General features: G+C 37.8%; 1 protein-coding gene across 1 annotated transcript; it reads left to right on the plus strand.

Moving 5' to 3' along the window:
* Nucleotides 1-6084: 6084 nt before the first annotated feature.
* LOC118968818 (olfactory receptor 8B12-like) lies at nucleotides 6085-15758 on the plus strand. Its single transcript, XM_073239976.1, has 2 exons — nucleotides 6085-6099; nucleotides 14808-15758. Exons 1-2 carry the CDS (start codon nucleotides 6085-6087, stop codon nucleotides 15756-15758), a joined length of 966 nt encoding a protein of 321 aa, XP_073096077.1.
* The last annotated feature ends 444 nt before the right edge of the window (nucleotides 15759-16202 follow it).

Below are 16202 nucleotides of genomic sequence, written 5' to 3' on the forward strand. Positions count from 1 at the left end.
TGCCATCGGACACCTCAGTGACAACACTGGGACTCAGGTTAGCGGGGGTCCGGCAGAGGAGAAAGCAAAGGGACGTCTGGGCTGACAGCCATGCCCCAGGTCTGTAGACAGTCCCCGAAGGACAGAGGATGGCGGCCTTCAGAAGAGAAATGAAGTAGGTAGATTGTCTGAGATGTTTGTACATTTGGAAAATAATATCACTGGATACTTCACAGATACTACAGAGCGTGTGGAAATATAAAGGAGAGATGCTTAGTATTGGCCAATGATTACAATTCCAGGAAAAATTACCAGTAGTACAAATAAGGAAACATTATCCCAAATGCAATATATTTTGCTTTGCAGTGATGATTTACTGCAGACTTAACTGATAATGAAATCTGCATTATCATAGATTTTATACTAATGGCAGTAAGTACTAAGAATCAAAAACTGTATTATAACTATTTTGGGAGAATAGAGGAATTGGGGTAGAGGAGTATTAGCTAGTGTGATCTGTATCTACATTAATTGGAAGTCATGCATTCAACCAATATTTATTGATAACTATTATGACTTAAGTCCTAATAGAGTTTATGAATAATGTCTAAAATAGTAAAATCCTCAAAGAGCACTAAATATAATGGAGAAAACAGAGGGGCAGATACCAGAGAAAACAGATAAAAGATTTGGAAGTTGTTTCCTCTGGGTGGCAGAGGTGGATTTGGGGATTCTTGGGGCAGGTAGCAGTTAGTTATTATTAACCTTTTACTAGCACTTGAATTTTAGACTATATGCATATATTATTTTAAAAAATTAAAAATTGACAGAAATAATGTGTTTCTTTTTCAGGGAGTGGTATTAATACAGATCATGTTTCTATATAAAGAAGCATACTTGTATTGGAAATCTTATATTTGACATTTAGTATGGTAGTTAAAGGTGTAGACTCAGAAGTGAGAGCTGGGTTAAATTCCAACTCTGACTTCTGCTGCGTGATCTTAAGCAAGTTAGGTAACCTCCCCACTTCTAAGCATTCTTGTCTATAGATTGAGAATGATAATGGTAATAAAATAATAATAATATCTACCTTACAAATACAAACTGTAGCACATAGTATTATACATAGTAAGTTGCCCATGCTTATTATTACTAATTCTAACATCAGCTCATATCACACCATGACCATACTGTCCTCTCAGAGATGAAATACACAAATACAGACATGTTTTTCAAGAGGCATGCACCAAAACATATAGGATATGATACTTATAGACATCTTATCTCTGAGATGTATTTCTAAGCTGAAAGATTTATATTCTTGCTAATTCAATTTCCTCTAACATTTTTATAACCCTTTATTGCATAGATGTTTCTTTCAGGGTCTAGTCTCATGTACTCCTCCTAATTATTTAGGAGAGGAGGGGAAGTATTTAGAGCAGAAATTATTATCCCTATTTTACTGATGAGAAACTGAAGGGCTGATATTTGAAGACTTTCTAAAAAGTCACAGACCCTTATTAGGTCATAGTACCTAATTTTGCTGTCTGAATTTGGGCTTTTTCCTCTCCTCTGATTAGTAGCCTTATAAGGCTGCTCAGCCTTGTAAGTCTAAGCTATGGGCCCTAGGCAATATTCTGGCTGCAGAATATTGAGATGTACTTTTCATTTATTAGTGTGTGGAGAGCAAAGGGAAAAAAAGAGGGATGCTACATTACATCATCTATTTTCCAAAACAGGGGTCAGCAAACTCAGCCAAATCCAGCCGGCTGCCTTTTTTGTGTAAAGTTTCATTGGAACAATGCCACCGCTATTTCTTTATGCGTCATTGATACTGCTTCCCAGCTAGGATGGCAGAGTAGCAGCAACAGAGATCCTACCGACTGCACTGCCTGAAATATATACTGTGTTACCTATTGACAGTATACAACACATACTGTTTCTGTCCTTTCTGGAAATGTTTGCTAACTCCTGCTCCAAGGAAACTGATACTCAAGAAGTTACCCAGTTTACCCCAGGCCATATGGCTAGTAAAAAAGCAGAACTGGGCCAGAACCCAGGATTTTTGTTCATCAGTCTGTTTTATCCTCACCACACCATGTAGTCTTACTGTTATGTATATTTTTGTGGCACCTCATTTTTTATATTAAACTTAATAACATTAGGGTCAAGGAGGTATCTTACTGTTATGTTTCCAGAAACATTTTTCTTTTCAAATTACAAAAGCAATATATATGCACATAGAAAAGTAAACGTAGAGACAGGAAAAAAACAAAATCATCATGTTCTAATTACCAAGAATCTAAAATTGCTATGTTTATTCTTCCAGATCTTCTATGCATATATGCATTTACACATATATATACATGTATTTTTTTTACTCAATGTGAGTATACTGTATGTGTTGTTTTATAAGCTGCATGTCCACGTGGCATTAAAAGATTTTACTTGATTAGCAATAATAACATTACTTGTGCTTGTTGTGATATTGAAGACAAGGAAATCTGCAATATAATAAACTTAATACCCTAAATTATCAGCAGCGAGATATTTAACTTCTTAGTCACTAGTAATAGCAAGTATTTTGAATTGTATTTCAGTTATTAAAGAAGAGTTGAGCAAATTTCATCTAGATAGTAACAGTAAGAATAAAAGATATCTTACACACCCCTTTCCCTCAAGCCTGAGTCTCCTAAATGATAAGAAACAGAAAACCCACTTCACATTATCATTACCAAGAATTAAACTTTGTTATAAAACAGAATGTTGTTATGAAGCAGAGTTTGTTCCTGCTTCTTGATGTGAACACCTTTCCCATTTTATAGAAAACTGTGGGCACCAGAAATTTAAGTTTTATTCCTGTCATCTTCTAGCTAAATTGTACATGAGCCACACATTTCTTGCTGATTGCTGAAAATCCTACCACTAGTTTGATCAGGTAACCAGAAGCCCAGAAATGCTGCTAACGACAACACTCAGAATTACATAGACAACTACATTTCATTTCAAGTGGGGGAAAAGTACTCTGAGAAGGGGAATATATGATTAAAAATTTCTGCTTTAGAAATGGGAATTAATGGAAAATATTTTGTTCTCATCTGGCATCATTACTTTCAAACTATAACTGAATACCTGTGCTGCCTGGAAATCTCAGGTGGTACTTTGTTTTCAGCAATCAAGAAATAAATATCAGAAGATAGGAAGCCACCAGATTTGCATCTGTTTCCAGTCAGAGGGGCCAACACAATCAGAAAAATGGGTCACTGAGATTGGGCATCTTGGGGGTGCTTATATATAGGCAGAACTTCTCCTGGGATATAGCTGTTTCAGAGACCGGGTCCTCATGGAAGGAGTCATTAATCTGGGTTTACACTTGTGCTATAAATGATGCATTACCTCCCAGGGGTGTTAATTTTTCTTTTATTGAGGGAGTTAACCTGCAGCCTGGGAAGCTTGGTGCCTGATGCCAAATCCTGGATCATTTTTATATCATTATCATCATTCCCAGAACCACATCAATTCTTACCATGAGTATCAACAACATCAGCACTTTTGCCATTAGTAATTACCACGTGGTCAATATTCACAATTAGATTTTTCTTGTTATGTATAATAAAGCATATTTATAATTTTATATTTATATATAATTATAACATTTTTATACTTACATATATTTATAAAAAGGTTTTATTTTACATCTTTCTGCATTGGAAATTTCTCCAAAAACGAATTCACCGAGTTTACTAAAAAAAGAAACCTGTTTAATTTGAGTTAAATGTTTTTATTAAATGGAAACAGAATGAACCTTATTTCTTGAAACAATTAACTTTATTTTTTATTTTATTTTATTTTATTTTTTTGAGAGGGCATCTCTCATATTTATTGATCAAATGGTTGTTAACAACAATAAAATTCTGTATAGGGGACTCAATGCTCAATCATTAATCCACCCCCAGCCTAATTCTCGTCAGTCTCCAATCTTCTGAAGCATAACGAACAAGTTCTTACATGGTGAACAAATACTCACATAGTGAATAAGTTCTTACATGGTGAACAGTACAAGGGCAGTCATCACAGAAACTTTCGGTTTTGATCACGCATTATGAACTATAAACAATCAGGTCAAATATGAATATTCGTTTGATTTTTATACTTGATTTATATGTGGATCCCACATTTCTCCCTTTATTATTATTATTGTTATTATTATTATTATTTTTAATAAAATGCTGAAGTGGTAGGTAGATGCAAGATAAAGGTGGAAAACATAGTTTAGTGCTTTAAGAGAGCAAATGTAGATGATCAGGGGTGTGCCTGTAGACTATGTGTTAATCCAAGCTAGACAAGGGCAATAAAACATCCACGGATGCAGAAGATTTCTCTCAAAATGGGGGGTGAGGTTCTAAGCCTCACCTCTGTTGATCCTAAATTTCTCACTTGATGGCCCCCCTGTGACTGTGCCTGTCTTAGGTTGCTCCTCCCTTGAGGAATCTTACCCGTCTCTGGCTAACCAGTCATCTTCAGGGGCCATACAGGGAAATGTAAGGTTGGTAAGTGAGAGAGAAGACATATTGTTTGAAAAGGTTAGCTTTTTACTTCGTTGCAGATTTATGCCCTGTGGCTTCTATGCCCAGCATTTGTCTTGAGGTATCTTTACCACATGGAGGAATTATGATACTCGGTAAATTCGATATGAGGCACGAATTCTATTTAAGGGTTGTAATTAGGAAGGAAGAAGAAAAACTATAGAGGTAGCAGACGGAAGAAAACATGGGAAGATTGATTATTTCTTTAACATATCTTCTTGTAGAGTAACTTAAGCATGTATAGGTTTTAAACTACTAATTAAATTGCACACACACATTAACATAATAGGAATACAGTTACATAATCAAAGTAGATCTATAATTACCAGCCATCTCCAGGTGAAGCCAAGAAAACCAGTTAAGCACCCTAGGCATTTGTGAAAATTTGTCTATGATATAATGGATATTGTCCAACTGTACTTGAACAGTCTGAGAGAAATCAGACAAATTAAAACAACCCATTCCTGGGAACTGTTCACATCCCATATGTTCTTTTAACAGTAGATAGTCTGTAGTTGTAAGATTTTGGAGCGCTACAACTTGCAGTTCTCCTAATTCTTGGTTGAGTTCCAACATTATAGATCCAGTCAAATTTGTTGTTTTACTGAAAGCACAGGCCAGCTTAGATATCTCCTTCTTCATTCCAATGGCAAGTCCAGGAACCGGTGGGATGGATGCAGCTACAACTGCAGCATTGCCTGGATCTTTGTTGAGGTTTTTTGATGATCATCTTCTGGTATGAGTCTTCCAGAGAGTGCTGGTGTTGGAAGTTCTTCTTCATATCGTATCTTAGTTCATTTTCTGGGTAGCCAAATTAGGCTTTGATCCTCTGTATAAACACAAACAGACCCTTTGCCCACACTTTGATATGCCTTTTATATTACTGTGTAGAACTCATTGGAGGTCACCACACAGGACCTGCTTTTTTTTTCTAAGAGAAAGGAATATTATCAGAAAAGTGTACATCCATAGCCGATCATCTGACACCCTTTAAGTGATCAAAATTAAGGATATTTAAAGCATGCATTAATCATTGATTTACAGTTAGTTTTATCCTATCAGGGAGTAATACCCCTTTTCTTTCTTTCTTTTTTTTTCTGTTATCTTTAATCTACACTTACATGAAGAATATTAGTTTACTAGGCTCTCGCCTATACCAGGTCCCCCCTATAAACCCCTTTACAGTCACTGTCCATCAGCATAGCAAAATGTTGTAGAATCACTACTTGTCTTCTCTGTGTTGTACAGACCTCCCCTTTCTCCCACAACCCCCTATGCATGCTAATCTTAATACCCCCCTTCTTCTTCCCCCCCCTTATCCCTCCCTACCCACCCATCCTCGCCAGTCCCTTTCCCTTTGGTACCTGTTAGTCCATTTTTGGGTTCTGTGATTCTGCTGCTGTTTTGTTCCTTCAGTTTTTCCTTTGTTCTTATACTCCACAGATGAGTGAAATCATTTGGTATTTCTCTTTCTCCGCTTGGCTTATTTCACTGAGCATAATACCCTCCAGCTCCATCCATGTTGCTGCAAATGGTAGGATCTGCCCTCTTCTTATGGCTGAGTAGTATTCCATTGTGTATATGTACCACATCTTCTTTATCCATTCATCTACCGATGGACATTTAGGTTGCTTCCAATTCTTGGCTATTGTAAATAGTGCTGCGATAAACGTAGGGGTGCATCTGTCTTTCTCAAACTTGATTGCTGCATTCTTAGAGTAAATTCCTAGGAGTGGAATTCCTGGGTCAAATGGTAAGTCTGTTTTGAGCGTTTTGATGAACCTCCATACTGCTTTCCACAATGGTTGAACTAATTTGCATTCCCACCAGCAGTGTAGGAGGGTTCCCCTTTCTCCACAGACTCACCAACATTTGTTGTTGTTTGTCTTTTGGATGGCAGCCATCCTTACTGGTGTGAGGTGATACCTCATTGTAGTTTAAATTTGCATTTCTCTGATAATTAGTGGTGTGGAGCATCTTTTCATGTGTCTGTTGGCCATCTATATTTCTTTTTTGGAGAACTGTCTGTTCAGTTCCTCTGCCCATTTTTTAATTGGATTATTTGATTTTTGTTTGTTGAGGCGTGTGATCTCTTTATATATTTTGGATGTCAAGCCTTTATCGGATCTGTCATTTACAAATATATTCTCCCATACTGTAGGGTACCTTTTTGTTCTATTGATGGTGTCTTTTGCTGTACAGAAGCTTTTCAGCTTAATATAGTCCCACTTGTTCATTTTTGCTGTTGTTTTCCTTGCCCGGGGAGATATGTTCAAGAAGAGGTCACTCATGTTTATGTCTAAGAGGTTTTTGCCTATGTTTTTTTCCATGAGTTTAATGGTTTCATGACTTATATTCAGGTCTTTGATCCATTTTGAGTTTACCTTTGTATATGGGGTTAGACAATGGTCCAGTTTCATTCTCCTACATGTAGCTGTCCAGTTTAGCCAGCACCATCTGTTGAAGAGACTGTCATTTCATCATTGTATGTCCATGGCTCCTTTATCAAATATTAATTGACCATATATGTTTGGGTTAATGTCTGGAGTCTCTAATCTGTTCCACTGGTCTGTGGCTCTGTTCTTGTGCCAGTACCAAATTGTCTTGATTAGTATGGCTTTATAGTAGAGCTTGAAGTTGGGGAGTGAGATCCCCCCCTACTTTATTCTTCTTTCTCAGGATTGCTTTGGCTATTCGGGGTCTTTGGTGTTTCCATATGAATTTTTGAATTCTTTGTTCCAGTTCATTGAAGAATGTTGCTGGTAATTTGACAGGGATTGCATCAAATCTGTATATTGCTTTGGGCAGGATGGCCATTTTGACGATATTGATTCTTCCTAGCCACGAGCATAGGATGAGTTTCCATTTGTTAGTGTCCCCTTTAATTTCTCTTAAGAGTGACTTGTAGTTTTCAGAGTATAGGTCATTCACTTCTTCGGTTAGATTTATTCCTAGGTATTTTATTCTTTTTGATGCAATTGTGAATGGAATTGTTTTCCTGATTTCTCTTTCTATTGGTTCATTGTTAGTGTATAGGAAAGCTACAGATTTCTGTGTGTTAATTTTGTATCCTGTGACTTTGCTGTATTCTGATATCAGTTCTAGTAGTTTTGGGGTGGTGTCTTTAGGGTTTTTTATGTACAATATCATGTCATCTGCAAATAGTGACAGTTTAACTTCTTCTTTACCAATCTGGATTCCTTGTATTTCTTTGTTTTGTCTGATCGCCATGGCTAGGACCTCCAGTACTATGTTAAATAGCAGTGGGGAGAGTGGGCATCCCTGTCTAGTTCCTGATCTCAGAGGAAAAGCTTTCAGCTTCTCGCTGTTCAGTATAACGTTGGCTGTGGGTTTATGATATATGGCCTTTATTATGTTGAGGTACTTGCCCTCTATTCCCATTTTGCTGAGAGTTTTTATCATGAATGGATGTTGAATTTTGTCAAATGCTTTTTCAGCATCTATGGAGATGATCATGTGGTTTTTGTCTTTCTTTTTGTTGATGTGGTGGATGATGTTGATGGATTTTCGAATGTAGTACCATCCTTGCATCCCTGGGATGAATCCCACTTGGTCATGGTGTATGATCCTTTTGATATACTTTTGAATTCGGTTTGCTAATATTTTATTAAGTATAACTTTGTTTATTTTTATTACTTTTATTTTATTCTAGCTTTATTGAGGTATGATTGACAAATAAAAAGTGTACAAATTTATGTTATACAACATTACTTAGGTGTACAGTGTGATAAATTGATATATGCATATACTGTGACATGATTACCACAATCAAGCTAATTAATATGTCTGTTATCTCACATAGTTAACTTTATTTTTTTTGTGGTAAGAATACTTAAGATCTACTCTCAATTTGAAGTGTACAGTACAGTGTTATTAACTACAGTCACCATGCTGTACATTAAGGATCAGAACTTATCCATCTTATATTTGCAAGTTTTTACTCTGACCAACATATCCCTATTTTCTCCACCCCTGAAGCCCTAGCAACCACTATTCTTAGATCTATTAGTAAATAGATAGTTAATGCTACTGATATCTGTTCAGTAACTGTGGTTATCTCAAGCTTGTTTTCTGGTAAATTCTTTAGTAAAAGCTCATGGCTATAAGATCCTTTGAATCTTTATCAGTTAATAGCAGTGTTTCTGCAGCTTTCATATATGAGGTCAGATTGGCTATGTATAAAATCATCCTTGGTTAACATTTTTTTTTTGAATACTTCTCAAATCTCTTACTCCATTTTCTTGTTCCGTAAAATATTGTTGTGAGGACATTTGATGACAATGATTTTTTCCCCTAAGGAGTTAACTGGCTTGTTTGCTTGGGTACCAAAAAGTTCTGGCAATTTATTAGAATACAGCTTGGTGTTTTTTTAAGTTCTAGTAATTTATTAGAATACACTTTGGTGTTTTTTTCTGAGTCAACATTATTTCGTATAAAAGCTGTGTTCCTTTGCAACAAATGCTTCAGTTTTTTTTTGACCTCAGAAGAATTTTGTTGAACTCTTTAACTTTTAGCATTTGTTCTGTTCCTTGCTTTCGTTATCTTTTTGGGTCTTCTGTCCTATGTATATTGGATCACCTTCACCGAGCTTTGAAATTTAAAAATCTCTTGAATTCGCTTACTTTTCTTTTGATCTTAAATTGTTCCTCCTTTTCCGCATATGTTTCTCTTAAGGTGTTAACAACTGTGCTTTTTCTATTACTTCTGGTTTAGTCATTTCTGAAAATTATTTTTCTTTAATTTCAAAATATTTCCTGAGGTCTGTTGCCTAATTTATATGAGTTTTTTTGTATATTCCGATTTACATTGTTCTTTTGTACCTGGTAGCATTTTCTAAATTAGTTTAGTGCATTTTGAAGTGCAAGGTTACAGTGTTCATGTGTTTTATGAGCATGTTTTTTGGCCATGCTTTTCTTCTTATTTTTTGGGGCAGAGCTGTTTTACTGTCCCCTGCTCTCTTGCCTTCCGCCCTCATTTTTTTTCCAGGGAAGTTTTCCACTTCATATATAGTCTTTCATATAGTAACTTTATGTGGAACTTGACCTAGATACCTTTGCTCATTTTAAGAAACTCTGTGGTCCCTGTAACTGCGTAGTTTGGATTATATTCCCAGAAACTTCTCATCAGTGTGGGGCTTTGTCCTGGAGAAAAGTTCTGGGTGATTTGATTTGAGATTCATGAGAGTGCAGACTGATGCAGGCCTTTGACACCTTGCTGTGGCACTCTTATACTCACCTGTTTTTGGAGTGTGTTAAACCCCTCAGTTTCTGGGGCTGTTCTCAATCTGGCCTGCTAAACTTTCCTGTAAGTAGGTTTTGGTTGTTTTGGGAATTCAGGTTTGTGTGATACCTTCTTGCTTTTTCCAATTTCCCCTGAAAAATTACTGATAACATGCAAATTTTATAATTTTGGGTGGTGCATACCCATCTGCTTGCATTTTGAGTTTCATGGATTTGGTCATGTATTTTTGTTATGCATATTGTCCATGGATTTCACACTAAAAATTTTAAGGGGATTTAATGGAGAGTAACAGTAGGTAAATACTGTCAATATTTTCCCAGAAATTCATAAGATATTTCTTTTTGGTATATATTTAGAATATATTCATTTGAATTATATATTTTCAAGGAGTATATTTGTATTTATTATATACAGAAGTATATGTACACATGATAATCAGAAGCACAGGTGATAACCTGGGCTTGCAACTGGTGTGTGAAGAGTGTGTGTGTGTGTGTGTGTGTGTGACTGTGGGTTTGAGTGGGGGAGGTTCACTGGGAAATCTTGTGGGACTGAGCCCTTAACTTGTGGGACCTGACACTATCTCCAGGTAGATAGTATCATAATTGAGTTTAATATAGGACCCTCAGTTGGAGTCAAAGAAACTGCTTATTGTGGGAAAATTCCAGAAGTGTCAGAAGTGTTCTGTGTGAACAGAGAAGGAGACCCGGGAGAGAAACATATAGGAAATAAATGATGTTTCTCTGAGGAATTATTTCAGATATTAAAAAATTATCCCTGGAATATGGGATTGCAGTAGGGATTTTTATTGCACTATATTAACATGCAAGCCCATTACACACAGCAAGTTCTTGAGGAGCACCTATCATGTATTCATCACTTTGATACATAGTGTATTAATGTACCCAAAAGCTATAGGATTAAGAATTTCCCTTGAAGAAGCATTTTTATAATTTATGGGGTTTGTGGAAGATAGTCTTGAAATAACCAAGAATAGTGTGAAGTCCATATTACAATAAACACAGTTAAGAGTAATATGGAAAAATAAGTGAATAGGCTTCAAGAGAATGATTTAGTTCAAGGTTATTTTTTGGTTCTTTCTCCCTTGGGCCATTGGTAACATTATTTATCCCTTAATCTTGAAATGTTCTCTACCTTTGGCCTTTGTGATATTTTATAAAATCAACTATTTACAAAATGAGTATTTACTGGAATATAACTTAATCCTCAGAAGTAGCTGCAGTTTTGGTATCATTATCCCATGTTTTAGATCAGGATGTTGAGTCTTAGGTTAAGTGACGTAGGTTCACCCAGGAAACAAGGAGTACAGTTCAGTTTAATTCTGGGTTTGTTTCCTCCAGCTGTTGCTCTTAATTGCTGCATTTGCCTTTTTCGACATTTCTGTTGGTCATTTTCCTCCTCCCGTTATCTGCTGGCATTTTTGAAAGGCTCATCATACTTTACCTGCAACTATTCTATTTTTAAACACTTCAACTTGAAGTAACTTCCCCATTTTTCTGTGATCACCTCTCTTCAGATGATTCCTCCATTTATACCTTAATCTCTTTCATTAAATCTCTGATTTTCAGTTTTCTTCTTTCTGATCTTTATTGTTGAGAAGTCCTGCCAGAATGTGATGATCTTGTCTAAAATCCAATGCTTTTTTAATTTTTCCATTTTGTCCTATTTCTGTTTCCTTGGGCTTGAAAACTTAATCAGATTTGATCTGTGCCTCTTCCTCTCTGTTATTCTCTCTCAAACCATGGAGAAATGATATCCTCTTTGGCATTTCATCACAATATCATAATATGTGGCATTGTTCATCTTATTCTGTTTGTACTGCTTGTGTAAAGTCTCTGAATGATTTCTGTGCCCTTCCATGCTTCTTTCTGTTCCGGTTCATTCTAGACTTATCTTTATTGAAGGAAATAGTTATTACTATTGCCATAATACATAGGGCATTTTATTCTTTTAATAAACATTTAAAAATTTACTTTTATTTAAATAATAACAAGAAAAGTAACTTCTTTTTGGATCTTTGTGCCAGAAGGTACATCATTTACTTATTAAAGGAAACCTTTGAGCTGTGGCTATTTTTCTCATTTTAAGATCAAAAATTGGAAACTCATGGAAAGGTTAAATTTCTAAAGATCACATAACTACTAACTGACAGAACTGGGATTTATGCTGAGGTCCACCAGATTCCAAAGTTTATGCTCTGAATAGTTCTCACTCAACTAGAATATTTTTCAGAGTGAATGGGGGAATTAGTAATAATTTTGGGGGGTGATAGGCATAAAGTGTAGCTGCTTTAGAAAAACCAGGACTTAGAATAACTTCATGAATTCCACCCTCTTCCTCAACATTGGTTACACCCAGAGAAATAATGGAAAGGTTGAGAGGACATCTACTTTTGAGGAAAGGAAAATGTGTTTCACCTGTGTATTCAATGACCACAGGACAGTCTTATAGAAATATCCAGAAAAAGGCTGGGTACACAGGAAAGGAGCTTAACAGAGAATTGAGAAATCTGAGAGCCATTTACATGGAATGATTCTTGAAGCCATGAAACAAATGAGCACATCAAGAATTTCAGGAAGCAGAAAGTGTAGCAGGTTAAGAACCAAACCCGGGGAAATATGAAATATGAAGGGACAAAAATGAGAAGGGCCTACACAGGTAATGCCTCTATTAGAGTTCAAGCTTCTTTCTGGCATGAACCATTCTTTTTATAACCTTGAACCTCACATTTGCATTGCCAAATACATTTATTAAAATTAATTTAACATTGACTATTTTACAGTCAATGTAAGACAACATATGACTCCTGAAAGATGATTTTAATTCCATCTACTTTGTCAGGGACTAATCAAAGCTATATCACCTGACAGTCTATCAGCTGCCACCTCTTCTCTTTGGACAGGTTTGTTTTCCTCCTTATGGAAGCTGGGAATCCTATGAAATGTAGGGATTGGTTAAGGACCATATCATCTCATAGCTTCGATGACCTACCGTTGGTCTGAGAGCCAATTCACACGCATGAGCTATTTATGCAAAGACATTTTATTGTATGTAAATCTTCACAAAGCCTGTAATGTTGCACTTATAATGTATAATTTATCTTGGAAATAAACAGAAGGAAGCCACTTTCCAGAAGTTCAAGTTTTGGAAAGGCAACAGTACTGCACAAAAGGAAAAAGATGAATGTTTTTTTTTTTTCACTGTTTGTACTAAAGCAAGACCTCAGGTAACATGGCTTTAGAGAAGCCCTGCTTAAGATGCATCTGGAAACAGGGTTGCCATGGCAATTGTCTCTGAAGTAACAAAATCCTCTTAGAGTTTTCAGAGAACCCCTAACATGTTTTTGCAGTTGGATTTCAAGGACAGATTATTTTCAGTTCATGTTAATGAATTCTTTTTCTCTATCTGTAACTTTTGCACAGTAGGGTAGAGAACAAGGATTGGGAGTCATTAGACTTACTCTGGGAAGTGGAAACTTTTTGGTGTAAATCAAAAGATCAAGCACTGTCACTGCTGAATCTTAGCTGAGGGTGAGCAAGTCCATGCACACACCACAGGACTGTGTGTAGTGGTTTTAGTTGGAGTTGCCTGAGGAAGATGGACTTCTGTTTCTCTTTTGATTTCATACCTTCTGTAAGAGGACTTCTGCACTAACCCAGGACCAAAAGCCTATCTAACCCACTGGCACATCAAAGTTCAAATTTTCCCAAGTCAAGATTTGCTTCTTGGCTATGAAATCTGTCATCCTTAAGGTACAAAAGCTCCTGGTAAGGAGTGTGGGGTACAAGTTACTACACAAAACTATTAGTCCCTATATGAATGAAATCCCTCTCTGACAACTATTTCGACAATGTGTGCAGTTGTATAGTAGCTAGGACTGGTCTCTGGAGGCAAAATTGGGTGTCAGTAACAAAGATTAAATACCTTGTGTTTGCTTAAGATGCCCAGCAAGGTCCCTGGCCCCTGTGAAGTTTGGAGTTAGACAGAACAGAGTTTGGAACCAGCTGTGTGTGCTCCTCAGTTTTAAAGTGGAGATTAAAAGGTCTAATCTCTAAAGTTATTGTGAGAAATAAATGAAGTAAAATTATATGTGCATTGTCTAGCTACTTGGTGGTGGTATGAGTGTACTGGCTGAGACACAGTGTTTGGTATACACTAAGTGCTCAATACAAGGTACAAGTACTATTTTTCTCACAGTGCGTTGTTTTTAATTGTGCCAGATGAAAAGGCGTAGCCAGATGAAAGAAGAGGTCATTAAAAGCCACACTGAGCGTTATCAAGGGTGTAAACAAACATTTCCTTTTGGGAGATGGTCTCTGGGGTAGTGATCCTGAGGGAGTCTCTATAACTAGGCCACTGAGATCTCCAATGCAGAATAAAACTCGTTCGTCTCTGATTATCCGTGGGCTTTAGGAAAGGGTGCTGTCTCATCCCTGGAACCGGACAGGAGGCTCAGGACAAAGCCACAATCAGAGGCCACATTCTTCAGCTCAGCAAGATAAACTAGGGCTTTTGATCCTTAGAGAAGCGGAAGCCGAAGCACAGGGGTTTGAGCTACGAGTTGTCACCTTTTTTGCACCAGGGCCATCTGAGTCCCCATGGAAGAGGGATGGCAGCCAGTAGAGGACCGCACCGTGACTCCGAGCAGAAGGGTCAGCGCCTGCCTGCCCCGCTCTGTCCTTTAGCGGGGTGGTTCAGAGCTCAGACCCCCGGAGCCAGATCCCCCGAGTTCACCTGCTGCTGCAGCTTGGTAGCAGGGGGCCTTGGCCAAGTCACCCAGACCCAGGGTCTCCCCGTCCAGGGGGGATAATCCCAGCTGCACAGCATTTGGAGCAGTGCCTGCCCCATGGTGCTCAGTTCGTGTCCCTTTTATTTCCTTCTCCATCTCAGGCCCTTAACTCCCATGGTGGGTAGGCTGTCACTCTCTCTCTCTCTCAGTGGCTTCTTTTTCCCTCACAGAGCATCCTGGAGGAGATGGCCATAGACAATGCCTCCTCTGTGACAGAGTTCATCCTCGCAGGCCTGACCAACCAGCCAGGACTCCAGCTCCCCCTGTTCTTCCTGTTTCTAGGCTTCTACGTGCTCACCGTGGTGGGGAACCTGGGCTTGATAACCCTCATTGGGCTCAACTCCCACCTGCATATTCCCATGTACTTTTTCCTCTGCAACTTGTCCCTCATAGATTTTAGTTTCTTTAATGCCATCACCCCCAAAATGCTGATGAGTTTTGTCACCAAGAAGAACATCATTTCCTATGCAGGGTGTATGACTCAGCTCTTCTTCTTCTGTTTTTTTGTTGCTTCTGAATCCTTCATCCTGTCAGCCATGGCGTATGACCGCTACGTCGCCATCTGTAAACCCCTGTTGTACACAGTCACCATGTCTCCCCAGATGTGTTCACTCCTTCTGTTGGGTGTCTACGGGATGGGCGTGTTTGGGGCTGTGGCCCATACGGGAAATATTGTGCCTCTGACCTTTTGTGCCAACAATCTCGTCAATCACTACATGTGTGATATCATTCCCCTCCTTGAGCTTGCCTGCGACAGCTCTTACGTAAATTCGCTGGTGGTTTTTATTGTTGTGACCATTGGCATTGGAGTGCCCATTGTTACAATTTTTATCTCTTATGGGTTCATTCTTTCAAGCATTCTCCACATTAGCACCATCGAGGGCAGGTCCAAAGCCTTCAGTACGTGCAGTTCCCACCTGACTGTGGTTTCTCTTTTCTTTGGGTCAGGAGCTTTCATGTACCTCAAACCACCTTCTGTTTTACCCCTTGACCAAGGGAAAGTGTCTTCCGTATTCTACACTGCAGTGGTGCCCATGCTCAACCCGCTAATCTACAGCCTGAGGAATAAGGATGTCAAAGTTGCCCTAAAGAAAACCTTGGGCAGAGTAACTTTCTCCTGAAAATGTGTTAGAAATTGAGAAAATGAACCCAAATACTTTTTTTATTGATGGTTTTATTATTGTGATTACTCTTATTCTTAAACTGTTAATTAGGAACCTCACCTCCAGTGCTTTCTTTCTATCTTATATGTAGAGGAAATTTTAGCTCTTTTTCCCATATGGGTTTATTCTCCCTCATGCTCATCCCCAACTCTGTATTTTATGAAAATAATTGCTACAATTATAGAGTATTTAATATTGAATGGGGCTTAGGAATCGTTTAGTCCAATGTCTTTATATAACACATCCCACTTTGGAGACTCAGAAATAGTTGTATGTTGCCCAAGATCATACCAGGGGTGTCAGGGGTAGGACTGAAATCTCAGCCTCCGTCCCAATCCAGTTTGTTTTCCTTTATGCCCTGTTTTCTTGCCTCTTCTCTTTCTTGGAAGATTTTGTTTCACA

The sequence above is a fragment of the Manis javanica genome, chromosome 6, assembly GCF_040802235.1.
Source record: "Manis javanica isolate MJ-LG chromosome 6, MJ_LKY, whole genome shotgun sequence".
In the NCBI taxonomy this organism is placed as follows: domain Eukaryota; kingdom Metazoa; phylum Chordata; class Mammalia; order Pholidota; family Manidae; genus Manis; species Manis javanica.